Source organism: Exophiala mesophila, assembly GCF_000836275.1.
Source record: "Exophiala mesophila strain CBS 40295 unplaced genomic scaffold supercont1.5, whole genome shotgun sequence".
NCBI classification, from domain to species: Eukaryota; Fungi; Ascomycota; class Eurotiomycetes; order Chaetothyriales; family Herpotrichiellaceae; genus Exophiala; species Exophiala mesophila.
Window position 1 is genome coordinate 2309760 of NW_015622508.1, and position 14575 is coordinate 2324334.

Here is a 14575-nt window from a genome sequence, read left to right on the forward strand (position 1 = left end):
TACCATCAGCGGCCAGCCATCAATCTTCTACTTACCACCTGAACCACACCGTCCACGCCCTTGTCTTGACAAGCACATCCGGCTTTAAGAACAAGGTCTACACTCTCGAAATCGAACTTGAGAAGTCGGAGTATCCATTAACCTCACAAATCATCACATCATGGCCACCCCTCTACGCAACCTCAATGGCCTCGACGGCTTTGGATCAACTACCAATAAACCCATGACTCTCACCGTCCTCGGCTGCGGTACTCTGGGGATCGCTATTCTTGGCGGCATCCTCTCCAGCATCAGCACTACCTCAACTGCTCCTTCCCCAGCCTATCCCGACTCCGGCACCGCAACTCCCACCACCGACGGTCCACCGCAACGAACCCCCACCAACTTCATCGCCCTCGTGCGACGCCCCGAATCCTCGAAACGTATTAAACGAGCCGTTGCCGAATACACCTCCACGCCCGTCACCGTCTATCAGAATGAGAATGTCCGCGGTGTGACCGCGGCTGACGTGGTTATTCTCGGTTGCAAACCCTACATGGTGGAAGATATTCTACGAGAGCCAGGAATCAAAGAAGCCCTAGCAGGGAAATTACTCATTTCTATCTGTGCCGGAGTTCCTGTCGAACAAATCGGACGAGCGCTATACGGCGAATCATATCCTCAAGGAGCTGGCGACAATGCATGCCGGATCGTTCGAGTCATGCCCAACACCGCGGCAGTGGTGCGCGAAAGCATGACAGTCATTGCAACAAGTACGCCACCTCTAGCGCCGGAGCAGAATGCTTTGGTAGAATGGATTTTCACTCGGATCGGTCGAGTCGTCCATCTTCCCCCAAGTATGATGGATGTGTCCACCGCACTGTGCGGGTCTGGTCCTGCGTTCCTTGCTCTCATGATGGAGAGTTTGGCTGATGGTGCTGTGGCCATGGGCCTTCCTCGTGCAGAAGCACAGTTGATGGCTGCTCAGACAATGAGAGGCACAGCTGGGATGGTGTTGGCTGGCGAACATCCTGCCTTGGTGAGGGAAAAAGTCAGTACTCCCGGTGGATGCACGATTGGTGGTTTACTGGTTTTGGAAGAAGGTCGAGTTCGGGGAACTGTGGCAAGGAGTGTAAGAGAAGCCACTGTTGTCGCTTCACAGCTTGGTAGAGGTGTGAGTGGAGTCAATGGTACCAGGTTCGAAAGGCAGTAACGAGGCAATCAAGATTGGTTGAGATGGAAATGAATTAGGCGTCAATGATACGATTATAGATTTGTATATACGGCAATAAAGGTAGAGCTCGGCGTCGCCAGTTGGACAGACCTTGAATCGTTTACAAAAACAAGAAGCACACCCTTCAGTCCACAGCTCACAGCCCACGAGTTGACTTTACAAGGGACAGGCAGGCAAGTGATTAAACTCGTTCCGCGGCCTGGAACTGTACAACGCTTATTTTGGGTCTGTTCCAGATCTGTAATGTACACAACATCTCCCAAACCATTGCAACAGAGGTCTATTCAGTACACCTGGCTTTACCAAGCCATTGAATCCCATCGACCCCTTCTTCCGCCTCTTCTTTGGATAGGAAGTGTGTTTCAATTGCCCCATGGATAGAGCAACCAAACACCACTGCAGTGTGCCTCTAGCCCGAGGTCTTGAAGCTTCAGCCTTGTTCAGCTTCCTTAACCAGGTCGATGGCACGTGTCGTCGATTGGAAGACTCGAATCTCTCTCTCTTTCTTCGTCACCTCCACCGTAGCTCGCTCCCTCCCTGTTGACCCTCGTCCTGACTCTAGTCCTCTAATCCATGCTGACAACAGCTCCCAAAGCCTTGAAAGCACTGATCATCTTCTCCGCATCTTCCTTTGGCACACTTTCCTTCAACAATTTAGGAGCAGCCTCGACGAACTTCTTACTATCCACCAAACTCAAGCCGAGCAGGGACTTGACTTCCTTGATAATCTTTGGCTTGGCGCCAGCTTCGAACGACTCGAGCTTGACGTTGAACAAGGTCTTTTCGGCCGGTGCAGGTGCGGCTTCTTCCTCTTCGACGGGGGCGGCTGCGGCGCCGCCAGCGCCAGGAGCTGCTGCCGGTGCAGCAAATGCCATATCAGGGATGTTGAGGCGGGACTAAAACAAAAAGGTGACATGTGAGTATACTGTAAATGGACAATGGTATATAATATTGGGTGGGCTTTACCTTCAAGCTAGCAACCAAATCAGCCGTCTCCAAGAGCGTCAACTGCGATATTTGATCGACAATTCCAGCAATCTTGGGGTTTGCAGGAGCTGCTGCTGCTGCATCTGTGGACTGCCATCTCCGCGAAGACATCAAACCATCAGCTTTCCTCTGTTGTTGCCGGTGTTGAGTGCTGGCGGAATAGCTCGTTGATGAAAGTCGGAGACATTGTGATGAGAGACTGCGTTTTTGGGTCCGACTTGCTAGCTGGCAGCAGCGGTAGGTGATGGAAGGGAGTTGCTGAGACATAGCGAGATTGGTGTAGAAAGTCTTGTAGAGACCGTTTACTCGCTGAGAATAGGTGGATGGCGAGTTGGAAGGTGAGCGCAAGTCGATTTTCTAAATTGTCGTTACAATAAATGAAAGCCCGGCGGTTGGTTTCAATTCGAAGGAAACTTACCTTCTTTCCCTTTCGGGCATTCGCGCCACACAAATTGCCAAGACCACGTGATGAGCGTTTGTTCTTCATCTTTCGCAACGTCAAGTCCAGAATTTACTTGATTTTTGATATATACATGGTCCTTTTCCTTAGCTCTTGCATAGAGAGACGACTTCTGACTGTATTGGTCGCTTTGACGGTGCATTCTAATGTATTTGCAGTTCGACGCAGGTTACAGGGAAATTTCTCGCCGAATTCGGCGACAAGTACCGCCGCTTTTGGGGGGTTTCTTCCCTTAAGGCTGGGTCCCGTGACTCCCGCCCATACTCCTCAAAAACCATCTTCCCTCCTATACCACGCAACTATGTAATCATCACTGTCAAATCAAGCCTCGACTGCTGATATCTCCTTAAATATCAAATCACACTTCCCCGCTGCTGGTATTAGCAGAAAATGATCGGTCATCGCCATAGTTCCCTCTGTCGTACCAGGCGCAGGTGAGAACTCGAAAGACTTTACGATGATAGCAGTGATGATTTTAAGTTCAATCATGGCCAAATTCTTTCCCAGACATGCTCTTGTACCTTTGGAGAATGGCATGAACATCTCTTTCATCTCTTGTGAAACACTCTTAGAGTCCATCCATCTCTGAGGGTGGAAACGCTCGGGGTCTGGATACACTACTGGATCTCGGTGTGTGGTGTAGCACTGCATAGATACCACGGTCTACCTAAGGTCAGAATTTCTTGCCCATGTCTCGACCATTGGAGTCAATAGCCACTCACATTCTTAGGGATGAAGTATCCATTCAATTCCCGCCCCTCATGAGGAAGCTCCCTTGGCAGGCTCGCCGGAGCCGCAGGGTGTAAACGCAGTGCTTCTGTAATGACGGCGTCTAGGATTGGCAGATCCATCACTTGCAGGAAGGTTGGCGTGGCATCCGTATTCGCTTTGATTTCTTCACGGAGCTGATCTTGCCATTGCGGATGCCGCGAAAGTTCCCAGAAGAGGTATGTGAGTGTTGTGCTCGTGGTATCTAAAGATATTAGCCTCCGCAAACTCTTTGCGGATAGGGGATTGCTTCTTACCTGTCCCGGCAAAAATCAAGTTGCCAATTTCAACCGACGTTTCTCGGTCACTCAATTGTGCTTCACCAGTCTCTGCTTTGGCCGACAATATTTTGGTCAGGAGATCCCTGCGGCCTGAGGATCGGCCATACTGGTTGATGTACAATTGGAATGCATCGCTGCCATACTGTCACAGTCAGTCTGCATTCAGCTTACATCCGTCTCACTGGAGAATGGAGATCAAAGTACCTGTGCAAGGCGTTCTATTGCCCCTAAGAAGTACTGCACGCGGCTTGAGGGAAGGTAGGAGAGAAACTTGGCGATCCAAGGGTTGTTCCATTTGACATCACTGAGAATGAAATACATGTCCATATCCGTCAAGAATTGCGGTGGCTCTCCCGTTGCAAGACCACCAAACGGCTGTCCAAGGAACAGTTCGCCTACACCAAGGTGAGTACATGCGCACAATTGAGAAACACGTGGACCTTACCAACAATATCAAATGCTGCCAGTCTGAATAGCTTCAACATGTCCAATGGCTCTCCGCCACTTCTTCGAATAATTTCGATCAACCTCGATATTTGCGTTTGGATGAGCTGCTCGGAATCCAACAAGTTGGATTGTGAAAAGGCGTGACTAAGAAGTCGTCGCCTTTTACTGTGCTGGGTCTTGTCACGCATGCTGAACACACCGATTGGCGGCATGGACAGCGACTCATAGACTGGTGCTTTAATAAAGTTCGTGTGCTGTCCGTATATGTCTTTGACATTTCCGATCTCAGAAACCGAGATTTCTTGCGGCCCGATCAGGACAGTGGACCCGTACTGGCGGTGGAGGTTATGAATTGTCCTTGTCCGATTGCCAGACATGTCGATGATTCTTAAGTATAAGGGTGAAACTCTTGCAAGAAATGGCCCTGGTATCTTTCTCAATGGTGAGAAGATGAGGGCATAAGACAACTTGGTTTGGTTAGCAGCCGCATGATCCAAATCAGAAATGCAAAGGTCATTTACTTTTTGGAGCGTCCAGATCACCATTAGGATCAAGCCTATAGCGACAGGGTTGGTCATCGAGAGAGCCATAACGGACAAAGAACTTTCACTGTCTCGTTGAGATGGTAGGGAGTTCATTGTCGGCTTCAGAACCGGATCAGAAGCAGATAGGGAAGAGTTGTGAGATTCGGGGAATCATCTGTCGATATCTGCCATGGTTCGGCATTGTTCGCTGCTCAACCTCAGGTTCATGTTACGGTCTGAGGCTTGTAACTGCCCGGCTTGCTGACATCTGATACACCATACGTATACTCTCTCCCCAGGTTCGCCCCGAGGTCTTCAAAAGCCGGCAAACCGAAGCTTGCCAGGTACCCCCAGACTTATTCCCCAGTGTGGAGTTCGAAGACGAATCCTTGTCATAGCCACTTGACTCTCGGACCGAAAACATCGCACCGAGAAACACTTGGGCTAAGTAGACCACCCCGTAACTCTGCTCCAAACGTCTACCACCGTGTCCCTGTGTCCCTCGGCTTTTTTGTGATCGATGACTACATCTAGCCAACTGGATTTGCTCGAGTCCATACCACGGGGACTCCTACAAGCGTAAATCATGCTCCATGGCTGGCTAGATCACCTCTCCGTTCAAGCTGGTCATAGGCCATTTGGATCGCCCCTAGAACCAATCGTGGAAATCGTTTGCAATCACTATAATTTGGAACCTTGAATCTTTCTACGGGTTTGTGCCTGGCTGCATCTAGGTTGTTGATCTGATAACTTCAAAGCTACTTAGTAGTCAAGTATCTTTCCGTCCCATGATGCGCACATCTATAGCAAGACTGGTCCTAGTAAACCTGTGGGAAGCCTGGGTGGCCCTTGAATTTGACACCGTCTCGCCAGATCCCTCTGATATTCAACAAATCCCCTATGTCGACGATTGGGTCTCCCTCGACTAAAAGCAAATCCGCTTTCAGACCTGGCGCTAGTCTGCCACGATCTGGAAATCCAAATTTATCTGCTACGAGACTCGTCACCCCTTTAAGAACTTCGATCGTCGACATACCAGCCTTGCTGGTCAAGAGTTTCATTTCAAGATGGAGATTGGCGCCGAAGACCAGCCCAGGTGCTCCTGCTGCTGCATCCGAACCACTTGAAGGATATGGGTCAGTTCAGTCAGAGGTGAGCCGTGGAAAACGAGAACTTACCACACGATATCTACCCCAGCTGCCATGAGCTGTCGAACGCTATCAATCGCATACTCCCATTTTGCTCCACTAGATTTCATATGCAGACATTGATGCATTCGCTCCAGATCGTCTGCTCCAATTCGACTGCTGACTCTCGGATCCTGCGAAAATTCTTCCGATACCGGTTTCGACTCGCAAGTTAGCGCTCCTGCTGCAACAAGGGTAGGGTTCAGCCAGGCTCCCGTGGATACATATAAGTCGATGCACTCCTGACTTATAGGCTCATCATAGAATGTGTGTGCCAGTCCATCCACGCCGGCTTTCAGGACTTCTATCGTGTCTTTGAGAGACAATGCATGTGCCACAACCTTGAACCCCTTACTGTGCGCACTTTTGACCACGGCTGCTTGTACGGACTGTCGAGTCTGAACGAGTCCCGAGCCACTCCCAATGCCAAGGGCTCTGCCACCCTCATGCATGAGTTTGATATAGTCTGCTCCATCTTTCAATGATCTTTCAATGAAAGAATCTGCATCTTCTTCCCGTGAAACATTTGGCCAATCATCGTAAGTCGAATGCTTCTAGTTGTTAGAATCTGTATCATGGTAGGAAGGCCATGATCGCCTGCAGTTTGCACCAACCTCATTGTTGTTCAGCTTTTTCTCGACCCAGGCCGGCCAACCGTCGTTTATGGTCGCTGCGAAATGGCAACTTTTAACGTCAGGATAGTCGCTTCTTTCCCTCGCCCATTGCTTCTGAATCACTGCATTATCGTGAAGATTATGCATGTCCATGATCGTTGTGATACCAAAGCGGAAAGCCTGCTCCGGCAGATTGGACTGTCGATAGGGATGACAGTGAGAATCAATGAGACCAGGCAGCAAAGTGTGTCCTGGCATGGAAATGACAGAAACACCAGAGACATCAACATCAGGGCCGACTTCTCTTATTATCCCATCTTGTACGAAGACTCTGCCATCTTCTAGGACTTTTTCTCCGTCGAATACGCGAACATCACGTATAATGAAGGCCATGATTTGACTAACGAGGACGACTATAATTTCAACAGCTCACGTGTTGAGCCTCAGGCGTCTTCAGCGCTGCCAGGCTGTCGAGATTATATGTTTTCCGTCGTTGGCTGATGAAGCGGGGATGTAAATCTGGGGGACATTGACCATTTCGGACCGAGATGATGAGCTGTCACCACGAAAGGCTCCATATGCATTCATTGACTGATCGGTACGAGATGATGAGCCGTCACCCCGAAAGGATCCGTAAGCAGTCATTGACCGATCGGAACGAGACACACGGGTGCAAAAGGCAGGTGTTGACTACTCTCAAAGTAGTGCTTATGTCTCAAGCAATTTCATTGTGACCACCGTCTCGCTCAACCGTCGAACTACCTCTGATCTTTGCGAAGGACACATACAGTTGGCTCTTTAATCTCCAGGCAATTTCATCATGGCCTCGAATATCAATGATGCGAAGACATCTGGAAATGTCAATGTACAGATGTCACGTCGGCCAAGTCCCATTGCTCTCGCGCACATTGTACTTCGAACGACACCGGAAAACTACAAGAAGATGGTGTGGTTTTACCAGGAACTACTTAACGGAGAAATTGTGCTCGAAGAAGAAGCATTTGTTTTCCTTCGCTATGACTACGAGCACCATCGCGTGGGGATCCTCAAGACACCTGATACCAAGCCAAAAGAGGGCGACCACGCCGGACTTGAACATATCTCCTTTACGTTCGCCACCTTGACGGATATGGCCAGGATTTACCAGCATTTGAAGGATCTCGGCATTGAGCCTTACTGGGCAGTCAATCACGGCATGACCAGCAGCATGTATTACCGTGACCCAGAGAGGAACAAGGTCGAATTACAGATCGAGAACTTCGACACACCGGAGGAGGCGGACGCATTTGTGCGAGGACCGCTATTTCAGTCCAATCCCATTGGTACGGATATTGACCCCCCATCTTGGGCGGATAGGATTTTGAGCAAGATGAAGCCAACCGGGGAGGAAGGACTTTCCGAAAGTGAAATGAGAGAAATCAAATTAAGAAGGGAAATCGGTCCTCGTAATACTATGCCAGACTATGTACTCGCTCCCTGAGATACCTTCCAGAACAAATGAATGTATCGCATTGCTCAACAATGCAAGACCGAGCTTAAAGTATCAGCTGTAAAGCAGCGATGGAGATTAATTTGCCGAATCATTCAAGCCGAGCGCTTTCATCGCTGTTCGAATCTGAGTACGCTAGCTTGAGAAATTGGTAAAATAATGATTTGGACCACGAGTCTCTTCATCATCTATCTATATGCCTTATGGATTGTGGGTGCTCGTAGCTCAAGCGGCCATTTGAATCATCCTTAGTACTCTTATTCAGGTGCTACAACCATTTTGTTGTTTATCTTCCCTATTCCCTCAATTTCAATCTCCACGATGTCGCCGTCCTTGAGCCAGTTCCGAGGTTGGATGAATGCAGCAACACCGCTGAAGAAGGTCAGCCTATTTCCACATTGGTGCTGACTACATGTACTTACTTTGGAGTGCCAGTCATTATGACAGTTCCCTTCCTGAGTGTCATTCCCTGACTTAAGTGCCGGATGATGGCGTCAATCCCAAAGATAAGATCATCCGTTTTGCAGTTCTGTCTGAGCTCCCCGTTGACCCACGTCTTGAGAGCTAGACTTTCTGGGTTGGGGATTGCCGTGCGAGAGGCAATCACTGGACCTATCGGTCCAAAATTGTCAAATGATTTTGCATATCCGTGCTGTGAGCCGGACATTTTAGGCCACTGCCAGTATCTCGCAGAGACATCGTTTCCAACAGTGTATCCCAAGACGTAGTCAAACACGCTGTCCTCCGGCTTAAGATTTTTAGCATCTTTTCCAATCACGAGCGTGAGTTCTCCTTCGTAATCAAGCTCTTTTGCAATCGCATCAACATGGATGTCTTGAAATGGCCCTGCAAGGGCGTCTGTTGAGGGTTAGATTTTCAGGCGACGTCCTAAAGTACAGTCTCATACCTGGGTACTTTGTGAACACCACGGGATATTCCGGTATGGGCAGCTGCAATCCTTCATCAGCGTATTTCATTGTCTGAATACATATCATCGTCTCACCCCAGCTTCTTCGGCATGGACTTTGTAGTTCAGGCCAACACAGATGATGTTCGGCGATGCTGCCAGTGGGCATAGTACCTGTTAAAATCAGTCGCGGCCAATTGTGCTTATTCTGAACAAGTTCACATTTGCAATCTTAACTTTCTGCCCAGTCAAAACAAATTTATTGTTCTCGATGTCTGAAGTTTTATATGTTGGTACGACAAGGCCCTTCAGTTCGACTTGCCAGTCGTCTCCGGCTTCACCATAGTGAATCGTACCATTGAAGTCCTCGAAACGGACTAAACGAGAGAAGTGAGTGGCCATGGCTTTGGGGAAAACGAATCTGGATGATTGATCACTCAACTTCTTTGGTCGGTCAACGTTTGTATATCTTCGTCGGTATCCGAGAATCTGAGCTTCCGGAGCTTCAAGAATTGTGGGGGGCAGTGAAACTCCGATTGCTGTAAACTTGACGGCCGAAGCGGGTTTCTACTTACGACTTTTCCAATCGCGGCGGTATAGAGATCGGCTCGGTATCATGCGATATGGTTGCATTTTGGATGTTTTTACACCGGCTTTCGGTCCGTTGTGAGTGGATGCTCTCGTCAATTAATACGACGCTTGGTATCCCAGACAGGGGTTGGGCTGGATGGCTCTCGATCTCATGACTTCCGTGCGAGGTTTATGCCAGAACTATCACAGTCATCTCACAGAGTTGTTAAACTCCTCCAACTTCTCCAATAGCATTTGCAATACCAATTGATTAGAGAATCAAGATGGGATCAGTACCAGGTTTTCGCGTCCTGATAATCGGGGGAGGCATGTACGGCCATTTCCAATTGTCCAGCTCCAAATTTCCTTACATTAATGATAGGTACTTGCGCTCTGGCTTTAGCACGGGGTTTGGAACGGGTAAGTGTGGCTAACGACACATATTCTGAAGTCGGTGTTGACTAACACTGCTCAGGATGGGATTTCTTACACAATCTTTGAGCGCGATTCCAAGGAAGACTATTACAATAAGACGCGAGATTGGGGTGCGTATCCACGCCTGCTGACGCTCTCCACGCTGAAATTTCACGCAGGCATGTTGTTGCATTGGGGGAAGGAGTTCTTGATGAGCACTCTACCGCCAGAGTTTCAAGCTCGCTTCGACGACACCCTGGCTGATCCATGGTACAAAGGAGGAGATGGTATCCCCCACGTCAACGGCGCCACGGGCGAGATCTTGGGAAGAGTCTCAATGCCTGGGTTGGTGCGTGTCTCGAGAAAGAAAATGCGCAACTTTTTGACATCGGATGGGCGCCTGAACATCTCTGTAAGTTTAGAAATGCCACATATAACAACTCCACACTCTGATACTAAAGCGAGTAGTTCGGCAAAAGGCTCGTTAACGTTGAATCGGACGGGACTACAGCCACGGCATACTTTGAGGACGGCTCAACAGAATCAGGCAACCTCATCATTGGTTGCGATGGATCAAGGTCCAAAGTCCGTGAATTCTTAGTCGGTAAAGCGGCCTCGCAGCCGCAAGAGACTGGAATGACCCTTATAAATCATGCATTCTCGGGCTATACTGCCGAACAAGCTCTTTCATTCAGGAGGCTCCACCAGGTTGGCACATGCGCATACCACCCTGATGTCCACGGTATATTTTTGTTAACAAGTATGTTCGGGGTATCTGCCGTTTCGCTAGCTTGCTAACCTCCATAGTTGTCGATGCTGCAGATCAGGCGAATCCAGAAAATTGGAAGTTTCAAATACACCATGCATGGTTTGGAGCTCCGTTTGCCCAAGACCTGAAGGAGCCAAAAGCTCGCCTCGACTTCTTAAGACAACGATTCTCGCAATTATGTGAACCTTTCGCAACTGCTGCCAACGCATTGCCGGACGATACAGTTCTCCCCGTGGATCCCGGCCAACAGTGGTCCCCAATCTCGTGGGACAATCGTAACGGCACAGTTACGATTGCAGGCGATGCAGCTCACCCTATGCTTCCAAGTAAGAGAATTTAACTTTTTGTTTAATGTCTTGGTTGCTGTACTGATACTCTTAACGCTTTAGATCGCGGTCAGGGCTTAAATAATGCGATACAAGACGCAGCAGAGCTGACGGGTGCTATTGTTGCTGTTGTGTCGGGGGCATCGTCCTTGAAGGATGCAGTGACAGCTTTCGAGGTTTCCATGCGACCTAGAGGGGCGAGGGATGTTGCCCTTTCGTTGGAAACGGCAAAGAAATGCCGTATCGAGGATGTCCTCTCTGGGCCCATGTTCAAGGTCGGCTTGAATAAAGTCAATGGCCAGGATGCGGACGAGCGGTGAATTTGAGCCAGAGCTAGTTACAGCATAGCATAGACAGTTCCTACTTTCATCGAATGAGAGAAAGCCGATGAACTCGCAAATCATTCCTAGCAATAGTTCTGAAATGGTCATGACGCATACCATATTAGTCAGTGCAACCGCTCCAAGTTGTGCCATTCAAGGCATAGTACTTCTTGAGATACTGTCACTAAAAGCCACCAATGTAATCGATAGTGTCGTCAAGTATGCGTGGCTTCATGTTATCGTGGATGCGAGCTTTCGAGTTGTCTGATACATACGTAAACGCCTAGCTTTAGTACCTTACTTAGGGTAAGAGTGACCAATATCGAGACGTACGATTGGACTGCTTCTTGCGTTTCGCTTGATCCGTTTTACTGACCTGATGATGCTTCCACGAATGGGTCGATATGCTTCTATCTTTGCTGGTGAGCTTGGCTGACTGCACGACGAGCAAGTCCTGCAATTTCACGTGCAAACGTGAAACTAAGCTCGGACCCAGTCACAAATTCCATTTGACCAAAATAGCCAGTTGATACGTCCAGAAGAGCGAGATCCCCACGGACTGATTTCAACGTTGGAAACCTAATAACGTAAATAAAAAGGTTGATGAAGGCGTGCATGGGAAAATGCAGCATGAACCTAAGATAACATCAATCTTAGTGAAGAGAACCAGGTGAAAGAGGTAGATTTGAGGACGAACGCGTGAGTACAGGCACCATTGATGTCGAAATTACGGGCCATGATAATGATATTGCGAGCAGCCGTTGCTACCGCCTCAGAGCTTCTCGTTATTTGCGCGCGAAGTCTGGCAGCAAGGTCCGGGTTTGATTCGAGGGAGGGCTGTCTGATACTCCACGGGTAGACAAAAATCGTGTGTGTAGCCATGATGAGGTCGTAGTATGAACAATGTAATAGTATCAAGGCCAGATTTGTTGAGATTGGATTCGTTTGAAAATGTTTGAGCTCGTCCTGAGGCATGATTTGCGACGGAAGGGTGGCTTTCCAAGTTCGCAGCTCGTTGTCGAGACCGTTCACAATATCCATCAACTTTGATGGCTGATCTTGAAGGTGCCTTGTGGACATCAATTTCCGACACAATCGACTTGAGATTTGACAAGTCTGGATGATGGATGTGAATATCAAAGGGTCGATCATGCTATCTGGTAGAACCTCAGTGGGAACCTCACGGCCGATGTCGTTGTCGTCAATGACCTTATGGCAATCGTTAGTTAGCTCGAACCAATCGCCAGAATTTTCTGTAGAAACACGTCTCTTACGGATGGTCGGCCTGTACGCTGGGAAATGTTCTTCTCGCAGCAATATACTGCCCAGAAGAGCCATCTTCGCTGCAACAACTCGGTGGTCGAAGGCTGTCCAAGTGCAGGCAGCCCTCGATGGAGTCCCAGAGATTGGGCAACTAATGATGCATTCGCAACCAAGCCGGATCCTAGGGCAGGGCTACCCAGTCCTTCCGCAAACAATGCCTGCCACACCCAATTAGCAGATCAAGGAGATTCATGCGCTAGACGAGCTACCAGTCTCACCATGGCCAGCAGAGCTCGCACCGCCCGTATCGATGGACTTCGAAGCAGAAGATCACTATGGACCGAAAGAGCGTTGGAAAAAAAGCGCCATGCCTCCTGCTGTATGCTGACAAAACTATCGGAATGGTTCTGAGAGCGATAAAGTCGGCAGCCAGATGCATACACCGTATTCCGAAGCGCGAGCCATGCAGGATCATCGTCACAGAGACGGTTGGACAGGTGTGAGCGCAGATGATGTTCAAACTCCGGCCGATGAATGACATCGAACAATGAATCAACGGAGCGTTCGAAGTATGCTGGTAAGTGTAAGTACATTGCGTAGTGAGGTTGAAAGTGAACAAAAGTCCGCACCGTGAGTGTATTTCCAAGCAAGATCAGCCTGTGGTTCGGCGCCTCTCTGAGCTGCTTCATTGCGACTTAGCCTTAATTGCTTCGACCAAGAGGCTGTCAGATCTGAAGCGATGTTCGCAAAATCGTCCGATGCGACTTGATTTTGTATCCAGGCGATCCCGGATGGTGAGCATACTGATAGCCATGATTCCCGCCCTATTAGTCTTAGCAGTTAGGCTTTGATCTGATCGACAAGAGTTTACCGTAGTTCTCAGGAATGATCTCTCTGGGGGTTAGCTTCTGTTGAGACTATGGCGAGCCGGAAGGAACCTACATTGTACGAGTCGTCCGAGTACCCTGCCGAACTTGGGCTTGCCTGGAGCGCAGGGCTTACAACCGGGTTTTCGACATCGCCGGCTGTTCCCACTGCATATTGTACAGCCTGGTCGTCCTTTGGGGGAGAGGCGAATAGTGCGTAGATCTCGGGGTCAAATTCAGCTGACTGACTGACATTCTGTTCGGTCACGTTTGAGGCGCTCTGAGGCACAAAGTCGCCTATTAGATCCTCAAGAGGAAGTCTGGCATTGTTCTCAATCAAGCCCCACGTAGCATGTTCCGAATTTTGAAAGGACAGCTGGCTACAACCTGGAGAACTGAAGATTTCGTATCGTTCTTCCATGTTGATCTGGTCGTAGTCACCACCCAGTTTGTGCGAAATCTATCAGTTCCTGAACGGAATAAGCAAGCAGCAAGTTACAAGGAACATACTGTCGTGGCGATGAGGAGGTCAGTTAGAATAGACTTGCACCATGTTCGCTGGGGAAAAATAAGCGTTATGTAGCAGAGGTGTTGTTCATGAGACCAGAACCTGCTTGACAAGGATCGATTGATTTGAAGAGGGGACTTACTTCCCGGCAAGCCTGGTACTTGGCCATTGAGTTTGGTCTGGGAGTCACCCGCAAAGCATGACACAATGCCCTGGGATTCGAATTGCTTTGCCAGATGGGTGTAGTGGGTCTGTGCTTGCCCGAGGGCCAGGGCACTTAGAGGCATGAGGGGATCCTGGGGTTTGCCTCACTTTCTGGCCCCTCAAGCGAGCTTTCCAAGAAACGCTAACCTGTCTCATTACGCCGATTGATCTCGTCGTGGGAGTTGAACCAACTACAAGGACTTAAGTACCCGGCGAAGCTACCAGAGTCCTACAGTGAGTGTCACCTACCACACAATCGAATCATAGAATTCGCCAAAGATATTGTCCACTGCAGAGTTGGTTACCTGGGATGTCACTGGTGCACGAGATTACCACTGTACACTTCAAGGATAACACGTCATCGCCATCATTTGATTCAGTGGGAGCAACTGGAGTTGCGGGTGGTTTCTCATGTGAACAAGGCAAGGATGCCCAACACGACCACTCACCAAAAA

The 14575-nt window shown here is 49.1% G+C and overlaps 3 protein-coding genes across 3 annotated transcripts; 1 reads left to right on the plus strand and 2 right to left on the minus strand.

The window, feature by feature from the left end:
• Window positions 1-17: 17 nt before the first annotated feature.
• On the plus strand, window positions 18-1299 carry PV10_07545 (pyrroline-5-carboxylate reductase). Its single transcript, XM_016372458.1, has one exon. The coding sequence runs from the start codon at window positions 161-163 to the stop codon at window positions 1190-1192; it is 1032 nt and encodes a 343-aa protein (XP_016221790.1). The 5' UTR covers window positions 18-160; the 3' UTR covers window positions 1193-1299.
• PV10_07546 (ribosomal protein L7/L12) lies at window positions 1227-2584 on the minus strand. The gene is made up of 2 exons (XM_016372459.1): window positions 2180-2584; window positions 1227-2109 (listed from the first exon to the last, which is right to left on the minus strand). The coding sequence occupies exons 1-2, from the start codon at window positions 2465-2467 to the stop codon at window positions 1780-1782; spliced, it is 618 nt and encodes a 205-aa protein (XP_016221791.1). The 5' UTR covers window positions 2468-2584; the 3' UTR covers window positions 1227-1779.
• Window positions 2585-11689: 9105 nt separating this feature from the next.
• On the minus strand, window positions 11690-13928 carry PV10_07547 (uncharacterized protein; the record flags this gene model as incomplete). The annotated part of the gene is made up of 7 exons (XM_016372460.1): window positions 13485-13928; window positions 13414-13432; window positions 13172-13366; window positions 12821-13116; window positions 12554-12760; window positions 11977-12488; window positions 11690-11915 (listed from the first exon to the last, which is right to left on the minus strand). The coding sequence occupies exons 1-7, from the start codon at window positions 13827-13829 to the stop codon at window positions 11690-11692; spliced, it is 1800 nt and encodes a 599-aa protein (XP_016221792.1). The 5' UTR covers window positions 13830-13928.
• Between the last annotated feature and the right edge of the window lie 647 nt (window positions 13929-14575).